This window comes from Hyperolius riggenbachi, chromosome 3 (assembly GCF_040937935.1).
Source record: "Hyperolius riggenbachi isolate aHypRig1 chromosome 3, aHypRig1.pri, whole genome shotgun sequence".
Classification (NCBI taxonomy): Eukaryota; Metazoa; Chordata; class Amphibia; order Anura; family Hyperoliidae; genus Hyperolius; species Hyperolius riggenbachi.
In genome coordinates this window covers 315,567,401-315,587,300 of record NC_090648.1, presented here as the reverse complement: position 1 = coordinate 315,587,300, position 19,900 = coordinate 315,567,401, and the positions used below count along the sequence as shown (strand labels likewise).

The 19,900-nt window shown below is 40.6% G+C and overlaps 1 protein-coding gene across 12 annotated transcripts in view; it reads right to left on the bottom strand.

Moving 5' to 3' along the window:
- GRIP1 (glutamate receptor interacting protein 1) overlaps nucleotides 1-19,900 on the bottom strand; it is a 799,607-nt gene that overhangs the window by 267,228 nt on the left and 512,479 nt on the right. For all 12 annotated transcript variants that reach the window (XM_068276727.1, XM_068276725.1, XM_068276726.1 and 9 more), the window contains exon 2: nucleotides 15,010-15,090. In XM_068276727.1, the coding sequence (XP_068132828.1) occupies nucleotides 15,010-15,090 (81 nt within the window). The remainder of the gene's footprint in view (nucleotides 1-15,009; nucleotides 15,091-19,900) is intronic.

Genomic DNA, 19,900 nt, shown 5'->3' with positions numbered 1-19,900 from the left:
TCAGTTGCCATTGTCTGTATAGAACTTATGACTATAAGTTCTATACAGACAATGGAAACTGACTGACTTTAAGGAAGAAAAACTCTGATCATATACAATTTAGAAAAATATCCACTATTAATAGATTACATTAGCATGGCTGCCAAACACCAAGTAGATACAGTGATTTATTTCTAGATGTTTGAACACAGAAGAAACATTGGTCCATTTGTCATACTGCCTAGGTGGATTGTTTATGTTTGACCAGCAGACCATACGTGCCTTTAGACACTGACATACAATATCTAACTTTCTTCATTAAGATATATAGGTTTTCTTCCATTCCACACAACTCTCGTTCTATTCCTGCCATTTGTGACCAGCAGTATTGACATATCCAGGCAAGAAATCAGATAGAGAGTTCACACTGAAAAAGACAAAACCAGACTACAGTGTTCTAACCCATAGTCTCTTTTACTAATCAATCTTCTCTTTCAATCCCTGGAGAAAAATGCATGCATAATGAACTAAAAGGAAAAGTAGACAGGAGATGGATGCCTTCATTTACATGAGCTAACTTCTTATTTCACCCAAATGACCGTATGAAAGGTTTTTGTACCTAAAGGCATCTATAATGTATAGCAATGCCTGATTATTTTTATACAGCAGACATTAAAATTAAAAATTGAACATTTTGTACCAAGCAGATAATCCATGTAAACTCAAAACATATGTATGCTGTGTGAAAATCATGTCACAGAAGAAATAAAATCTTGAAGTGAGGACTTCCCTGTGAGATCTTTACTTGTGGAAGAACTCCAATAGTGAAAACTTGAATAGCACTCCTCATTTTTTTATGTTTATTGATTGGATTACACCGCACGAAAGTAGCTTATGAAACAGTCCACACCCAAGCTGTTTGTTATCCTTCAATAAACTGTGGTGAAATTGTTTGCAACAAATTTCTGGAAGAAATAAATCCGCTGCGGACATGAGGCTCACGCCCCAGCGGCAGAAATGGTCAAACCATGCGTTGTTTGCATTTTGTGTTTCTACATTTTTGGATTTTTGTCTGCAGGATCAAAGGGGTGCAATTGGAGTAAAAGTTTTCTACAGATATCAGATCACCACCATCTACAAATGACCACTTGTGTTCAGGCTGGGAACAATTATATTTCTACATGCAATATATTGATATCCATTAGTCATGTACACATTCCAACACTCTTCCTTACATTCTCTGGAGGAGAGAAGGGGGAAGTTGCTCTGATAATGTACACAATATAAATCCCATCTATCACCAGACAAAGGCCATGGTACCTGCTTCCACCTATTTATGCTAGCAGCAGATTCCAGGGGCCTATTCACTAATGTTTATTTACATCACTGCCGTTTCCTTCAGAAATGTATTCTGCAGGATAGTGACACTATCTGATAGCATGGCGCACAAGGTGTGGCCAGGGTGAGTAGAAGAACAATGCCCTCGGCTTGTGCTTGGCCAATACCATCTACCACCCTGATCTTGAGGTTCAAGGGCTGCTGTACACATGCTAGATTCTCTTTAGATGTAGCAATGACCAGTCACCTCAGCCAAGAACCATCTAGCATATGTGCAAGGCTTTACAGTCAGGAAGACTTTCTGCAACCTGCTTAGAATTACACTGAATCCTACAAACAAAAAATACACCTTACTGCTATGTTTGCTCACCCTTAATTCTATTAGTAATAAGAAAAGTGGAGTGGTTGAGTGGCAGCAGTATGTCACTGATAAGCTTGAGGGCACAGTTATACACCGTCTACTAGCCTTTTCAGTAACTATTTAGCAAATAACTGTTTGTCTGTAAAAAATTGTATGGTGTGACTAAGTTATTGAAGCAGAAGTGATATGTTGAGTATAGTTCCACTTTAAAAATACAAACTTTCTGGAGTTTCAGTTTCATAAAACTCCTGAAGCAGCATACCATTTTGAGGTATGCAACTATATATTTAAAGCAAATCTGAAGTTAATTGCAAAACATACAGAAGTAATGGCCCTTTGAATGTTTTAGTACTCAAACCTTATCAGTCTTTTTTCAGTCAGATAAAGTCTTTTTGGCTTCTATTTACTTTTCAGGAACTTTGATAAGCTGTTGGACAAGCTAATTTGCATAGATATTTCTAGTTTTGTAACTTTACTGTTTTCCAGTACTGTACTGGAAAACAAAAAGGGACTGTAGACAATTTCTTAGTAGGACTAGAACTACATGTACCTATGTTTATCTCACCATGTCACTTTAGGTTTGCTTTAACCAGGTTCAGGTTTCTTGCTTCAACAGCACATTCAGTGCTAATCTAGTTTAGGGGAACCAGCAGGAAACCTCATAGGGAAATTCCTCTAATGTGATTGGATGGGCAGCACCCTCTGGAACTACTAGGTTTTAGCTGGGTTGTAGTAAACTATGCCTATACTATTCGTCCAATCACAACAGTTTGTGTTGTAGAGGGTGCTATGAATGGTGAACTGTTCCCTATGAGGTTTCCTGCAGGGTCCCCCAAACTAGACTAGCGCCGCATATTCAACCATAATGAAAAATAAATGCAAAACTTTGTCAAATATGTACAGGTAGTACCTGGTTATTGAATGAGCCCAAAACCTGTCAAAACACAGTGCCATCTCTGTCCCCTGTACCTCTAGTGCCCCTCTGTGCCACCTCTTCCCCCTCCCTCCTTCGTGTCGCCTCTGTCCACTGTGCCCTCAGTCTATCACAGCAAAATGTAATTTTACCAGTTTAAAAAACATGTTTCTCAAAATCTACAAGGTCTTTTTGAAAAAAAAAATTGACTTTTTTCCCGGGCGGGTTGTTCATAAGTTGGGTGTTCATAAGTCGGGGACCACCTGTACCTACAATGTCACAGGGCAGAGTTTTGCTGTCAGAATTGCGTAGGGAAGAGGTATGAAGATCTACTTGCAAACCCTAAGACCATTGTAAGTAGTCTGCCTCTGAAATATGCTGAAAAAGCACTTACACTTTAATGCATCTTGCTGTTTGCTCAGCATGCTGGAGCATCCAAATCTGACATGTAATTAGATGCAAATCTCAACAGAGCCAAGTCCCTTTCATGCTGGAGTCTCATAAAATGAGCCTGAGTTTTGTGTTCCCAGTTGCAGAACACTACAGCACAGGGACACAGTAAACAGGCTTAACTAACAGAAGTACGTTTTTCGTGGTTTGCTTTACTCTGAAATCATCAGTGTTGGCAGCAAGCCTCAGCACACAATCTCATAGCAAATCACACTCTTAATAACTAAACATGGCAACAAAGCAGGCTTTCCAAAAATAAAAATATGTATTCTGTGTTAAAAGTATAAAACCGAGTAAATAAAAAGATGAAAGTATTGCTTTCCATTCTCATATTATAGTCATCTTGGAAAATACGACATACCACTCAACACGTGAAACATTATTGCCCTGGATGGCTGCAACTTTATGGCTATTCAGCATCAGCCACAGTTGGACTGGGAATAAGGAAGTAGGTCACATTCCACACTTCCCTGCACATGCCAATGTGTTCAACACAGTCTCTTGGGGCAACAAGCCACAACATTACTTAGCCATTACTGTCTTCATATATATGGTCTCACAAGACTGATGGCGTCATGACAATTTCATTTGGCTCCCTGATACGTTAAAGCTACGGCTCAAAAACAAAACAAACAAAAAAAAAAACGATGCCCACTGATAGATAAATTATCCCTAGGAATGGTACAACAAGTCAACTTTATCTAGTAATTTCTGCTCAGCATTTCATCAGCTGACTTTATAACAACAAGTCCCTACATGACATTGAAATCTGCTAATTTGTAATTCATTTAATTTGAGGATTTGCGCTAAATAGTAAAGTAGCAAAAAATTCAAACTAAATTATGTTATATGTGGAAGAATCATAAGACAGATACACGCCTATATGCAAGACCTCAAAAAGCTCACATATTTACTATTTATCTAATTTACACCAAGCCAACATCCTATATGGGACATTACATCAAACTATCCATATACATTCCAGCCCCATTTCTGCTGCAAAGTATTTCCATCACTCCTGGAAAAACCTCTTGTGAGAAAATGCGGAAATTCAGTTTTGTCTTTTTCAGAATATCTGCAATGGAAGTCATAAAGTGTAAATCAAATAATGTATATTGATTCAATGTAACCATAGTCAATGTATAAAATTACATTTTGTACAATGACTATGTTCACATTGAATCAATATACATTATTTGATTTAAACTTTATGACTGGAAAGTGATTCCATTGCAGATGGAATCACAATGATTACGTCTCATATTAGACGTAATCATTGTTTAAGAAATCAAGGTCTTATATATATTAAAAACAACAGCAGCAACAAAACTCCTACTGTGGGTGTGTACATGCCAACCTCTTAGCAACTCTGTTGATGCACGTGAGGGTTGCAAACTATAGCCACCTAGCAACACCATTTTTTTTATTTAGAAATCCTTAGTTTATATGGTTAATATAGCAAGGCTCTCATCCCTAGTGTATGTCAGTGGTGATGTGTAATGTATGCATTAATCTTCCACCTTTTCATAAAATTCAACATAATTTATTAAAGCAGGTCATGCAACAGGTTGCGGGCTATCCCCTTTATCAGACCATATGCAGGGTTGTAGTTTAAATCATGTTGTGTGAACTACTCCTTAATACATTGCTTTAAAGGCAACTCAAGGTGAGAGACATTTGAAGGTTTTCTTTTTAAGCATTTCAGCCCGCGGGTATTTTTCATCTTATGGACAAGAGGCATTTTCACATTTCAGCGCTCCTCCCTTTCATTCCCCAATAACTATCACTACTTATCACAACAAAATGATCTATACCTTGTTTTTTCCGAAACCAATTAGGGTTTCTTTGGGTGGTACATTATGCTAAGAATTATATTATTCTAAATGCATTATATTGGGATTAATAAGAAAAAAATGGAAAAAAAATCATTATTTCTCAGTTTTAAGCCATTCTACTTTTAAAATAATACATGCTACCATAATAAAAATCCACACATTTTATTTGGCCATTTGTCCCGGTTATTGCAACTTTAAAATTATATCCCTAGTATAATGTATGGTGACAATATTTTATTTGCAAATAAAGGTGCATTTTTTCAGTTTTACATCCATCACTAATTTTTAGCCCATAATTTAATAATAGTATGCCCTTTTGACATACATATTAAAAAATGTATTCCCTAAAGTCAGTAGGTGTAATTTTACTATTTGGCTACATGTCCCCGCTCAGTACTTCCTATTCGAGTACAATAAGTACTCTATAGGAAGTAATGTGTTGCTACATTGTAACTAGGGAAGTGATGCAGGCATCAATGGATGCCTGTGATCACAATGGCCTAGAGGGGAGATGAATGAATGGGAACTTCATCCCATTCATAAATGTAATTATCCGTGGTGGTAAGCGGCAGAAATCGGCAAGCATGAGGAAGCGCGGCAGCTCAATTTAAAAATAAACACTGTTTTTGAACTAAAACAGTGTTCATTCTCGGCGGACATGTACGGATTTTGTCGCTGCCGTCGGGCTCACGTCCCAGTGGCAGAAATGGTTAAATACCAGTTGCCTGGCAGTCCTGCTTATCTTTTTGGTCAGTAGTGTCTGCATTGCACACCCAACAACGCACATTGCCGAGCATCCTAATCACACCTGAAACAAGCATGCAGCTAATCTAGTCAGAATTAAGTCATAAACAAATATGTTGTCCTTCATATCCCTCTCAGTTCAGGTTCCCTTTAAGCATTGCCTTTGGTATGCCACCTCCGTTTTTACTTTATTCTGAGTTCTGTTACCTGGATTGGTGTACTAGGTATGGGGTGTTGGGAACGGCTAATCCTACCTGGTGGTGGAAGGTAGGAGTGTAGTCTGCACAGCTTTACTTGTGTTTATGTAAATTTTAAAATAGAACGGTGTGTTTGTAGCATACTGTTATAGTATGGATAGTATGGTCAGGCTCAGAAGTGGACTGACATGGTTGTGGGTGTGCAGCAGTAACTGTGTGCAATATCAGGAAGAACGCAAAGTAACCCCCGGATACTGTCCCTTCAAATGTTAATGTGCACCCTGATGCTCGTGCATTAAAATATCTCACATGTCTAGCCGCTGCTTCTTCCTCACTTATGCTCCCACGCGGCTGCTGCACTGGCCCCTGTGACAACACGCACATTACGTGCTATGCGCAACAGCCACGTGGGAGCGCAAGTGAGGAAGAACGAGAAGCTGGACAGTTGAGTTTTTAATGCGTGGGCACGGGGTGGGGTGTTGGGCATTAACAGGCAGCAGATGAGGCGTCACAAAGCAGATTCCAAAGAGATAGGGAATTGGCCTGCGGTGTATGGGCAGCCAACAGATCTCTCTGATCAGATTAGACCAAAGAGAGATCTATCTTGTGGTCAATCTGCCCACACATTGCTAGATGTATGTACACCTTAATACATACAGTCACTGACACATTATGAGCATGCAAATAAGATACTTTGCCTCTGGTCTGACTCCACTGGCTGCAAGCTTATTGTAGGTGTGTGACTAAAATACAACTAAAGCTGAAAGCTCAGCTTGACAGCCAGGCAACTGGCATGGTTTATAAGGGAATGAAGATTGCAGCCTCTGTGGTCCTGTCACTTCAGGTTCCCTTTAAATATTTTGAGCAGTGCGTTTTCCTATAAAAATCTATAGGGATGATTGAAAAAAAACCATCACAGTAAAATCAAGCTTTCAAAACTACGAAGAAAGAAATACATTAATAATTGTACAGATGCATGTGACTATAAGAAAAAGCTAAAGTGACAGTCATCGGTGGTTTATATGATACTGGTGGCTTCATTTAACAACATCCTTAAAAACAGGGGAAAAAAAAAAAACTTCCATCCTCCAACATGATTTACATTTATCCACCTTTCCAAAAGGTGAACATTATGCTGCAATAACTGGATTTTACAGGTACATTTATTGGCACGGAGTGGCTGGATAGTGTACTGGTTAAGGGCTCTGCCTCTGACATAAGAGACCAGGGTTCGAATCCTGATTTTTCCTGCCAGCTCCTATTTAGTAGGAGACCTTGGGCAAGACTCCCTACCACTGCTGCTGCCTATAAAGCTTGTCCAAGTGGCTACAGCTCTGGCACTTTGAATCCACCAGGAAAAAAAACCACAATATTAACGTTCTGTCTTGTCCAATTAACTAGGGTATGAAAACCCTGTGGGAGTTGTTTAGCTAAGCTAGTACAGCCATGCAAGGTTAGTTTTATTTAAGTCCACACTGCAATTTTACATATTCGAAGAACAACTTGCAGCATTGGAAAATGCCAGTGCACAGCTCAAATATTTGATTCTCCAGAATCAATGCTGGAAAGACTTTCAGTAATACCATTATGAGCTGGGCAGACTTGAACCAGAATACATGTAATTATAACTAGGGCTTTTCCCCTAAACAAAGCATGTATCATGTGGGATGCCCACTCTTCTTATATAGCCTAATAACATATTAGGATCAACTGCTAGAGTAGACACTGCATCTAAACTGGGCAGGCAACAACTTCCCAGCTAAATCTACCTAATAGGTTTCCTATCACAAACTAGGATAATCAAACAATTTATACATCAGATTATGCAGAACTCTGGGGTTTGATAGGCACATAGCATACAAAGAATAAGGAGCAACCATGTAGGCTAAGATATAATTTGTGAATAAGGCATACAATGGTCGCCAGGAAGACGTTCAGGATGAAAATTAATTTGTTCAAAATTTATAGGATATGCTCATGCTGGAGAAGCACTATAGTGACATTCTGTTACCCTGTAGTGATTTATGTTCTACAGTAGTAGCAACATAAAGGGGCCTACACACATCCAATCTTTATTTGCCAATTATGCCCCTACCATCTTGCATGAGAGCTAACCTACACAATCTGCGCAAAGCATTCAAAATCGGTTGACCCTCATACTACACAGAAGTGGTAAAGTTAGCAAATCAAAATGGGATGTGTGTATGAATTCCAAGATGTGCAGTGACTGAATGGACGATCAGAGCTTCCATCAGGGAAGGAAAAGATACAGCAGTATAGCCCAGACATGTTCAGGGGCTGTCAAAGTTCCAAGCAAAAATAAGGTACATGGGAGATCGTTTTTAAACATTTAAATCTCTGAATATATGATTTATAGGACGACACAGAAGGCTATTTTTATATAATTACTGGTTTCAGTCTTAACCATCAAAGTTCACTAATGAACTGAAGACTAATTAGTGAGAATTCTACAGAAATGTTCTTCCCTACATCATTTATAAATAAAATTATCAGAATTCTGCTTTTCAAAAGCTTTGAGCGAAGTATTCAAGGACCGGAAACCATTTTTAACTAACACTCCCTCCTTTCCACCTCCAGGTTTACATGCATAATCAGGCCAAGCAATTAGATTTTTTGTTCCACACAGAGATTCTTACATCATACCACAAGTAGGATGGCTAAAGTTAACTGAAGTTGCATATGGGATAGGTTTAGAGTTCTATGCATGGAACATTATATCTTCAGCATGTGTGGTATGAAGCAAAATGCCTTTGCCTTAAAACATGATTCCTAGTATGAGCTACAGAGGATATTCTTAGTACACAGTACACATACTGTAGAGAATTTGTGGATTTTAGGCACTTCTGCAATAAAATCTTTAAATATGATCCAAGTGTTAGACTGCCTACACAGAGGCCTTGTAAGGATCGCTCCTGCCGGTTGCAGCAGAGCTGCAGCCAAGCAGTTTTGATTTCTCTACCTGCGTTTGCAATGAGAGTCATTGCTATTTGCAGTCACTCTGCAGTTCAGAGCAGCCCAGGATGTTGTCAAGAATCCGCCTATGGCTTGCTGCAGTTGAACTGCAGCCAGACAGCTGTGGATTTCTTACATGCATGTGGTTGCATAATTTGTAATGAGAATCCTTTCCATTCACAGGCAGCTTGCAATCAGTGTAGCACAGGATTGCATGATTACCATTCAGCTGTGTGGGAATTTGCATGTCTGTTCCCATTGGCTGAGGTCCATAAAAAAGCCTGCCTCTCATAGCGTACACTTTGCCTGAGCTGTTGCTGGGTCCATGCTGTGAAAGTTGTATTGTTGTATTGCATTATCTTGCCTTGCCTGCCTAACCGCGGGGGTACAGTGAGATCTTATATTCATGTTAGTGGGGAACTGCCTTAACCACGTTGATGACTGGTAGTATTCCTGCTTGCTCTGTCCCTGTGGACGTGACTGTAGCAGCGGTTGCTATTGGTTACGCTCCTACCGGTGTGTCTTGTCTGTGTCAGTATGGATGTTTGCTTTGCTGGGCAAACAATCCTCCTGTCTGTTCCTGCTAGTCCTGTTCCTGTGGACGTAACTATAGGCTGCGGTTGTTATTAGATACACTCTGTCTTGTTTGTCTTGTCCAAGTCAGTATGGATGCTTGCTATTGCTAGCAGGGTTGCCAACCTCATTTCTAATTTTTGCAGGACAAAAGGTCCCAAAAAAATCTGGACACCTAATTTTTTGGACGGACAGGGGGTGGAGACTGGGGGCGGAGTCTGCAGCGTACTCTCTGACGGGTTGGGGGAAAAGGTATCAAGCTGTGGTCACAATATTTACAAGTTGTACACACGTATAGTACAGGGGAACATCTATTAAAGCCTGTAGGCTCAAGAACATTTAAAGCAAGACCGAAGTTTTGTTGGTGGGGGTATGGAGAGATCAGATTTCCTTATCTGTGGCTTTTTCCAGCTAGCTGCAGTCTAGGTCTCTCGTTGTAGCTCTGATTCCCTCTGAAAGATGCAGGTACAGCATTTGCATAGGTTCATTCATGATCCTCCTCTATCGTACTCCCATGGCCAGCAGCATTCTGTTCATGTGCAGTTTCAGTGTCTGTGAACTGCGCAAGTACCGAATGCTCCCAGGCCACAGGAGCGCAAAACAGGAGGCATGCTGATTCGTCCACGCATGCACAGTAGCCAGATCTTTCAAAAAGGGACAGCGGAACCATGGAAGGAATCAGAACCACAGCAAGGGACCTGCTTAGGGCTATGAAGTGTTCCTCCATCAGTTAAACACACAGATTCAAAACTCCATCAAATAAACACACAGAACTGCTACTGCTATACATCCATCTGAGCAGCTCACAACAGTTCATGTATCATAAGAAACAAACGCCCCTGCCCTAATTACTATTTTGTCCTTTCAGAGCCACATAGTGATTTTATTACACCAAGTTCAGCTGGTGTCTGTTCTGTTGGTGTTTACTTTATTATGAGAGAAGGGAGCAATCTCTCTCTCTCTCTCTCTCTCTTTCCCCTGCTTAACTAACCAAACACGCGAGACTCCTAGTATACTTCCACAGCCTCCTCACTCTGTCTGGAGAAATGCTTCCCTTCCCCCATACCTCACAGACCGAGACATTCTCCAGCAGTAATCATGCCACTGCACTTTCACCAGCTCTCTCATAGCTGATAGTGCAGACCACGGCATGTTCCTTCCTTTTGGCTGACAGCAGAAGGAGAAAGCTTGCCCATCAATGCTAGGGGCTGTAGAGCTCTCCTCTCTGTGCTAGTAGTCAGGACTCGGACGGCACGCTGGGGCTGTGGGGGCGTGGTTCACTCGGCTGGCTGCCTCTCTTCTATTTGCTGAAGAGAGGCCCCAGCTAAAAAGGAGGCTACGGATTGGAGGGGGGGGGGGGGAGGAGAGAGAGAGAGGGAGGAAGGAGGGGGCAGCAGTCTGAGGCATATGCTGCGGTGACGGGATCTCTTCTAACCGCGATCTCGGTGTCTGCCGCAAATGCGCGCAAGACAAGCTGCCGCGGCCAGCAATTGTTTACATTCTGACGGACGCAAATATTTAAATACGGACAAGTACGGACATGCAAAATTTAGAGGCATTTGAAAGAGGCATAGACGGACAGTTGGCAACACTGATTGCTAGGGCAGCGATTAGATTGGCAAGCATTCAGTCTGTCTGTCTGTCTACTGTGCTTTGTTACTCAGTCAGAGGCTCAAGGTTGTGGTCGCCCTGAGCAACCAGTGCATCTTGTTTGCTGGCAAGCATTCTGTTTGTCTGTCTTGTTACTCATTGTGATGGCATCAGAGGCTCAGGGCTACGGTCGCCCTGAGCAACCATTGTTTCTTCTTTATTTGTGGCGGTTATCAGAAGCTCAGAGCTGCGGTTGCTCTGAGCAGTCTTACTCCTTTGTCCATAACTCCTGCGGTGATCTGTGTAACCTCTTCCACTATCTAATATCACCCAGCTGCATAGTCTTGTTTACTTTCGTGGTACTCTGGCTTTCTCAGCCTCAGCTGCTATACCTAACACCTCCAAGGCCTGGGTGTAACCAAAGTTGGGCAGGTGTTATTTCCTCACCTCCTGTTCAAGCGGGGACGCAACAGATAGGGTGAAGAAGGTGGCGATAGATTCAGGCATAGCAGCTGAAAGAAAGCCGGAGATCTGCCAGGCATTACAGGCCTTGCTGTGTCTGAACACTGCTGCACTGCAGGGAATCTAAGCAGCTCAGATATGATTGGGATCCAACTCCTTGCAAACCACGTTGACGTAACTGACTGATCTCAAGTTCTTTACCCAACATATTGTTGCAATAAGATGGAAACTGCTATTCCATGGCTCTTGGGCTGCTTTGCATTCTGAAGCACCAATGTTTCCTGGATTCAATCTGAATAGGCTCAGCTTCACTACAGTTTGACAGGCATTTTTTTATAAGTATAAAAAAATAAATGCAATCTGGGGTTGTCATACAGTATATATTTTATACACACACATACACATTATATATATATATATATATATATATATATATATATATATATATATATTGTAAAGCTCTGTATAACTTTCTGTTCTCCTGGCTCATCTTGTGATTTATCTCATACAAAGATCTGTGCTGATAGGAATGGAGAAGAGGGAGTATAGCAATTTTTCAGGAAGTGTCATTGTGTGGCAGTCTTCAGCATCCAAAAGTAGTGCCAGCCCTCTCTAGATGAACCCAACAACCATTAGGGCCCATTTCCATGGGCAGTTGAACTGTTTGCGCAGCAAGCAGTTGCCGGGCAGCAGTGAGCAGTTACCAGGCAGCAGCAAGCAGTTGGGAGCGTTCGATAGTCTTTTCACTGTCTATCAATTGCTTGTGAAAATGAGGCCTTAATGATCAGCAAAAAAATCTTCTAACAGGTCACCTGAGTGGGGTAAGTTGGGGTCAGCAAATCATTGACCAATTAACACAGCTGCTAAGAGTTATGATTTGCTAATAGTTGCTAATACCAACTATGGATGGTCAATGATATGCAAATAATTCCAAGATGATGCAGGATTATGCAAATTGACAATGCAAATGTATGCAGTTTGAAAATATGCCAATGAAACGAAGCCAAGATGAGATTTGATTCAATTTTCAAGCTGAATTAATTTGCAATTAATATTTAGATATTTCTGCATCAACTCAGAACTTCTTGCATTTCCTTGACCACCCTCCAAACTTTGCATCAAGGGCTCATTTGCCTATCACAGACTTTTTTTTTTACATTGCTTGTAAACACCTCGCATAACTGCAATTACAGATTACACTGTTATAATGTGACTGCATGGTAATAAATATACAGTAAACCATGGGAAAATAACTGGAATATTGTGCAATTAGCAACTTAAAATGGATGTAGGCAAGATAAAAAGGCATAAGAAAATCGCTGATATAACCGAGAATGCACAAAACACCAATGCAAATACAATGTTAGGAAAGTACATTTAAAATCCCAGCTACCTTGAAAGTAAAAGCCCCACCCACCATCCTTCCTAATATTAACCACTTCACAGCTTCAGTACAGTATATCTACTCCCCTGCAGACTTCATTTAAACGCCGAGTAAATATACGTACCCCCGCTGCCACCACTGCTGTACGCACTCCCGCTTGTTTGTTTGCTCGTTCACGGTGCCATCTGCCCGCCAGGAGATCAATGAATGGGAAAGCAATTCCTAATCATTGATCTAAGTCCCCTTAGCAATGATCGGCTCCTTCTATGAGAAGCTGCATGATTATTCGAATAAATAAAAGTTTTCCATCCTCAGTACACTTCCTGTAAGCATACATAGTTCACTTACAGGATGCATTAAAAAAAGACTGAGGCCATCTTGTGGCCAAATAGTAAAACTGAATTAAAAAAAATGCTTTTAGATGTAAAGACCTGTTTTTACATTTTAAATTAACCCCTTACCTCCCACACTCCCCAATAGTTACCATTATTTTTTTTTTGTAAAAAAATAAAATAAAATACATTTACAATTACAAAAAATACATAAATAGTTTTCTTGGGGACTGAACTTTTTTAATATGTATGTCAAGAGGGTATATCACTGTTACTTTATAAATGATGGGCTTTTTATTAGTGATGGACGCAAAACTGAAAAAAATGCATCTTTATTTCCTAATAAAATATTGGTGCCAGACATTGTGATAGGGACATAATTTAAATGGTCTAATAACTGGTACAAATAGGCAAATTACGTGGAATTCAATTATGGTAGCATGCATTATTTAAAAATTATAATGGCCGAAAACTGAAAAATAAGGATTTTTTTCCAATTTGTTTCTTATTTTCCCATTAAAAAACATTTAGAATAAAATTCTTGGCATAATGTACCACCCAAAGAAAGCCTAATTAGTGATATTAAAAAATAAGATATAGTTCATTTCATTGTGATAAGTAGAGATAAAGTTATTGGCAAATGAATGGAAGGAGAGCTGAAAGGTGAAAATTGCTTGGATGCTGAAGGGGTAAAACCCCTCAGTTGTGAAGTGGTTAATGTAGAAATGGAAACAGGCAAGTGGGAGGACGCTTATTTGCATTTCATTACTCATTCCTAATGGATAGTTTCAAGTTATTACATTTAAATGTTGCCTATTTCCCTTTGCAAGTAATAACTCTGTTGTCACTGCCATGCTTCATTGTCCGCTCTTGCTCAGGCCCCCATAATCACACTTATCCTGCACACGATTCGCTGCTGAGATATATCCTACACTCCTGGGGTAGTTTTATGATGTTCTACCATTTAAAGTACATATGAGGCTAAATTCACAGTGGCCAGTTGCATAAAGCAGGCGTTATGTGTGAACTGCAATGGAGACTGGCCATAGACTTTAATACAAAGCCTGCATGCAGTGAGTTAGAATAAAGCGATTCATTACTGTGAACAGGTTCATAGAATTGTATGGGCAGTGAGTTGACATGCAGAATTTTTCTGCAATGCAATTGACCACTGTGAACAGGGCCTTAATGTTACTTCTGCTGTGTTTTGCGTCACGCTAGCTATCCATTTCCTTCCAAAAGTAAAGTCTAGCGAAAGAGACACACGTATTCAAAGGCTAATGCTTCTTTTAAATCTAGATCTAATAGTGTAGAAAAGATGCCACCTCTGACTTGATGCTGTTGCTACCTGCTGAGATGACTGAGATGACTTATCAGCAGGCTGTCTTTCGGAAAACTAACGTGTTAGTTTCTAGCGTCCACCAAAGAATTATCACTAAGAAAAGGGACAGGACACATTCACCTTGTAGCATGATGGCATACCGACTTCCTGGCATACCTGTTAGTTTTACAAGTATATTTACATTATATACTACCTAATGATTAGAGACTATATTTCAGATGCTCTGCAGAGAGAAGGTTTGAACAGACTCAGTAGAACACTCAATTAGAAGCAGAGTCTATCACGCCTTGCTGCTTTAATCTTCTTCCGCTTTTTCCCACTCATTAGAGCAGACAGATTTAGACCCTGAACGGTTCTTTCTCTAAGTGTGTCTAGCAGTGCTAGCTGTAAATATAAAAATGTCCCTGCTTCACACATATACCCGAGAACTGCAGTCTTACAGCAGAATGAATCCCATTTCTTCTAAGCTTCCTGTAGCAAGCACTCAGCAGGTTTCTATCACAGTCTAGAGTGGATCATGTAAAGCAGCTATTTACCTGTGATGCTCTGTCTTCTGACTGCCAGGGAGCCATCTGGAGCCTTCGACTGGTTAGCAGATTTAGTATATGGACCTTCATCTGGGGAAACAAAAAGAAGAAATCAGTCAATGATTTAGTTCTTCAGAATAAAGACTTCTCTCTTCCAGACAGGCACATGGGAGAAAATAAAGGATCCTCCAAAACATACAATTTATGTACAAATGAAAATGGTGAACAGCCAGCCTAGGGTAGATTAACTAAAAGATTACTGTGTTTACTTTGACATCACGTTTTGTAAAGCTGTATGGAATATATTTGTCTGACTGATAACTGTGAGAATCGGTCTTATTTAAATCCTACAGTTCCAGATTCGGTTATCTCATATTGCTTGCTGAAACTCCTCACATTTCACAGAAAATGCACCTTTTGTCAAAGACAGAATATTTAAATGGACCATTTACAGTGAAGAAAAAGACAGGAAAGCGGTTTATAGTTCATAAGCAGGTCTGCAAGTCAGTCCTTAAAGAGAAACTCCAACCTAGAATTGAACTTTATCCCAATCAGTAGCTGATACCCCCTTTTACATGAGAAATATAATGCTTTTCACAAACAGACCATCAGGGGGCGCTGTATGACTGATTTTGTGCTGAAACCCCTCCCATAAGAAGCTCTGAGTATCGCGGTACTTTTGGCAGTTTGTTACAATGTAACAAGGTTCACAGACAGGAATTAGCTGTTTACAGCTGTCTCTAACAGCCAAAACAGCTAGGAGCAGCTACATAACCTGCCCACAGTAAAATGTCACCATGTAATAAATGTCAAAATGTAAATCGGGGAGAGGAAAGATTTTACAATGAGCAAACACTGACTAAATCATTTATACATAATTATGGTAAAAAATGAAGCACTTTTTTTACTACATTATTTTCACTGGAGTTCCTCTAAGTTTTTATGCTGTAAGCTCCACCTATCTGCAAATGTCAAACCCTACACCACACCCCCTTTCAAGCTGATGAACAGAACATGGGGGAGGGCAGCAGCAAAAAATTGAAGGAAGCAGGGGCTTGCCACATTCTGCCATGTTGTTAAAACCATCAGCCTGTAGGCATGTGCCTGCCATGTCACAGAATCAGAAACAGCACTGGCATAGCGGCCTAGTGGAGAGCAGAGGAATAGAAGCAGCACAGGATCAAACACAGCACTGGCATAGCGGCCTAGTGGAGAGCAGCGGAATAGAAGCAGCACAGGATCAGACACATCACTGACATAGCAGCCTAGTGGATAGCAGAGGAATTGTAGATATAGCAGAAAATAAATACAGTGTGAACCCCAGTCTCCTTCATACTGAAATATTGTCAAACTTTTGCCGCAACTGTGTTTGCGAACCGCTCCCTGAATGAGAAGTGCGGCAAAATAGCATGGATTTTGCATCGATTTTCAGAGTGAAACGGGGCCCTAAGCGATGTGGATAAACTTGGGTATCTATATAAGGAAAAAAGGTGTGCGCCTTTAACTAAGGGAATAAAAAAAAAAATTTGCCCTGCGTGCCAGTAGTAAACATGATTCCTCCCATGTTAGATGAAACTTTTTCTATACCACACTGACATGGTAAGAGGATTTTTTTCTCTCTGCTAAGAAACAGTTAAGGTCAGGTCACACTGGATCTGTTGACCGACCATTTTTCAGAGTGGGCAGCAGCAGCCTAACGGACATGTAAAATGTAACCACGTTTTCCTATGGGCCCTTTTATATAGCCTGTTTGCATTGGATACAGGAATGTCCTTCACAAAAGCTTTCCCGACGTGAACAATAATTAGCCTGTAATGGATGCGTTGGCATATCTGAAGATACAGCAAGCTTCCACCTCTCAGAGTACCTGCAGTAAATCATCACAGTGGGCACACTGCATTGGGTACACTGTCCACTCCAGTTGGTAAGTATATTGTGAGACAGCCCTAAGTTTTAAGACTGGTTCAATAAGTATGGTAAAGCACTGTGGAAGAGGTACTTGAGCTATATAAATGTTTAATAATAATAATCATAAAATGTTGCCCTTTAAGGCCATTTTTGGTTACACTGCCTATAAATTGTAAGTACTTTTTTGTAGAAGTGGAAGAACCTTTAAAGAGACTGAGCACCATTTTCAGAAAATTAGATGGCCTTGTGCGGATAGGAATTTGAATGATGCAGTCTAAATGGCTTCATTAGTTCACTGGATACACTTTGCCTCATTTACAAGGGAATCTCTAGAGGCCTTCAAGAATATCCAGTGGGATATTATATGCATGATCCAGCAAAAAAATGTTTCTAATTTTCTGCTATTATGTAGTAAAAGATTGCAGCCCTTGGTTTTGTTTGAAACATTTCTGGGTTGGTGAAGGGCTACTAAATTAGCAGTTGTGTGCTCTGTAGTACTTGCAAGAGCTGGGAAAACCACTAGTTGGGTGTCTAGTGCCTGGATACTACATCCTCTTAGTTGAAGTACCCATTTCAACTTCCTAAAAAAAAGCCTGGTGACTACATGGCTGGAGACGATGCTTGCGAAGGACACCAATTTATCTTATTCCATGCTTGCACACCATGGAACTAACTGTTGTAAGCAAACTCTTGCTTCGTGCAACTGCAACCACACCACCAGTATTACATAAACCTCTCTTTAACAGGGTTTATGCCGCTAACCTGCCAGGGTCTGCGGCTGCTACAGAGGGGACCACGGGAGACCCGCTGACACCGGAGCTGCGGCGAGGGAAGCATAAGCTTCCAGGGACTGGAGGAAGCCCCAGGTAAGTAAATGGGTTTTTTTTGGATTCTCTGATGTTTCGTTTAACAGTGTGCATTGTAATGCAGATGAGCATGCACGGTGTATAGGGAAAGGTGCATGTTTCTCACATGTCGTAAGTGTAAATCCTCCCTCAATCTTTACAGATTTCAGCAGACATCTATCGAGCACTAGTAACTTTAAGCATTATACAGTAAAAAAAAAAAAAAAAACATTATCTAATACTCCGTTAACCTGTAGTCTCAAGCAACCAGAAAAAAAATCCTGGCTTTGCAAGATGCATAAATCTACTTTCACACTTCATTATACAGGAACAAACATCTGTTACATTAAGTTAAATCTGTCTTTTGTCTTAATTTGTTTTTAACTACAATATTTCAACATTAATACAGAGTTTATGGTATGCATATACAGTGGGTTGCAAAAGTATTCGGCCCCCTTGAAGTTTTCCACATTTTGTCACATTAATGCCACAAACATGATTCAATGTTATTGGAATTCCACGTGAAAGACCAATACAAAGTGGTGTACACGCGAGAAGTGGAACGAAAATCATACATCATTCCAAACATTTTTTACAAATAAATAACTGCAAAGTGGGGTGTGCATAATTATTCGGCCCCCTGAGTCAATACTTTGTAGAACCACCTTTTGCTGCAATTACAGCTTCCAGTCTTTTAGGGTATGTCTCTACCAGCTTTGCACATCTAGAGACTGAAATCCTTGCCCATTCTTCTTTGCAAAACAGCTCCAGCTCAGTCAGATTAGATGGACAGTGTTTGTGAACAGCAGTTTTCAGATCTTGCCACAGATTCTCGATTGGATTTAGATCTGGACTTTGACTGGGCCATTCTAACACATAGATATGTTTTGTTTTAAACCATTCCATTGTTGCCCTGGCTTTATGTTTAGGGTCGTTGTCCTGCTGGAAGGTGAACCTCCGCCCCAGTCTCAAGTCTTTTGCAGTCTCCAAGAGGTTTTCTTCCAAGTTTGCCCTGTATTTGGCTCCATCCCTCTTCCCAGCTTCCCTGTCCCTGCTGAAGAGATGCAGCCCCCGAGCATGATGCTGCCACCACCATATTTGACAGTGGGGATGGTGTGTTCAGAGTGATGTGCAGTGTTAGTTTTCTGCCACACATAGCGTTTTGCATTCTGGCCAAAAAGTTCCATTTTGGTCTCATCTGACCAGAGCACCTTCTTCCACATGGTTGCTGTGTCCCCCACATGGCTTGTGGCAAACTGCAAACGGAACTTCTTATGCTTTCTGTTAACAATGCCTTTCTTCTTGCCACTCTTCCATAAAGGCCAACTTTGTACAGTGCATGACTAATAGTTGTCCTATGGACAGAGTCTCCTACCAGAGCTGTAGATCTCTGCAGCTCGTCCACAGTCACCATTGGCCTCTTGACTGCATTTCTGATCAGCGCTCTCCTTGTTCGGCCTGTGAGTTTAGGTGGATGGCCTTGTCTTGGTAGGTGTACAGTTGTGCCATACTCCTTCCATTTCTGAATGATCGCTTGACCAGTGCTCCGTGGGATGTTCAAGGCTTTGGAAATCTTTTGTAGCCTAAGCCTGTTTTAAATTTCTCAATAACTTGATTCCTGACCTGTCTTGTGTGTTCTTTGGACTTCACAGTGTTGTTGCTCCCAATATTCTCTTAGACAACCTCTGAGGCCCTCACAGAGCAGCTGTATTTGTACTGACATTAGATTACACACAGGTGCACTCTATTTAGTCATTAGCACTCATCAGGCAATGTCTATGGGCAACTGACTACACTCAGACCAAAGGGGGCCAAATAATTACACACACCCCACTTTGCAGTTATTGATTTGTAAAAAAATGTTTGGAATCATGTATGATTTTCGTTCCACTTCTCACATGTACACCACTTTGTATTGGTCTTTCATGTGGAATTCCAATAAAATTGATTCATGTTTGTGGCAGTAATATGACAAAATGTGGAAAACTTCAAGGGGCCCGAATACTTTTGCAACCCACTGTAGTGTGGGGTACAGTACTGTTTTTTTTTTTACCTAGGTCTTTGTTTAACATTGACTCTCAAGCAACCAGAATCCACACTTATCCGGCACAGCCAACTGACAGTGCAATGCTACGTAGTCATAAGTC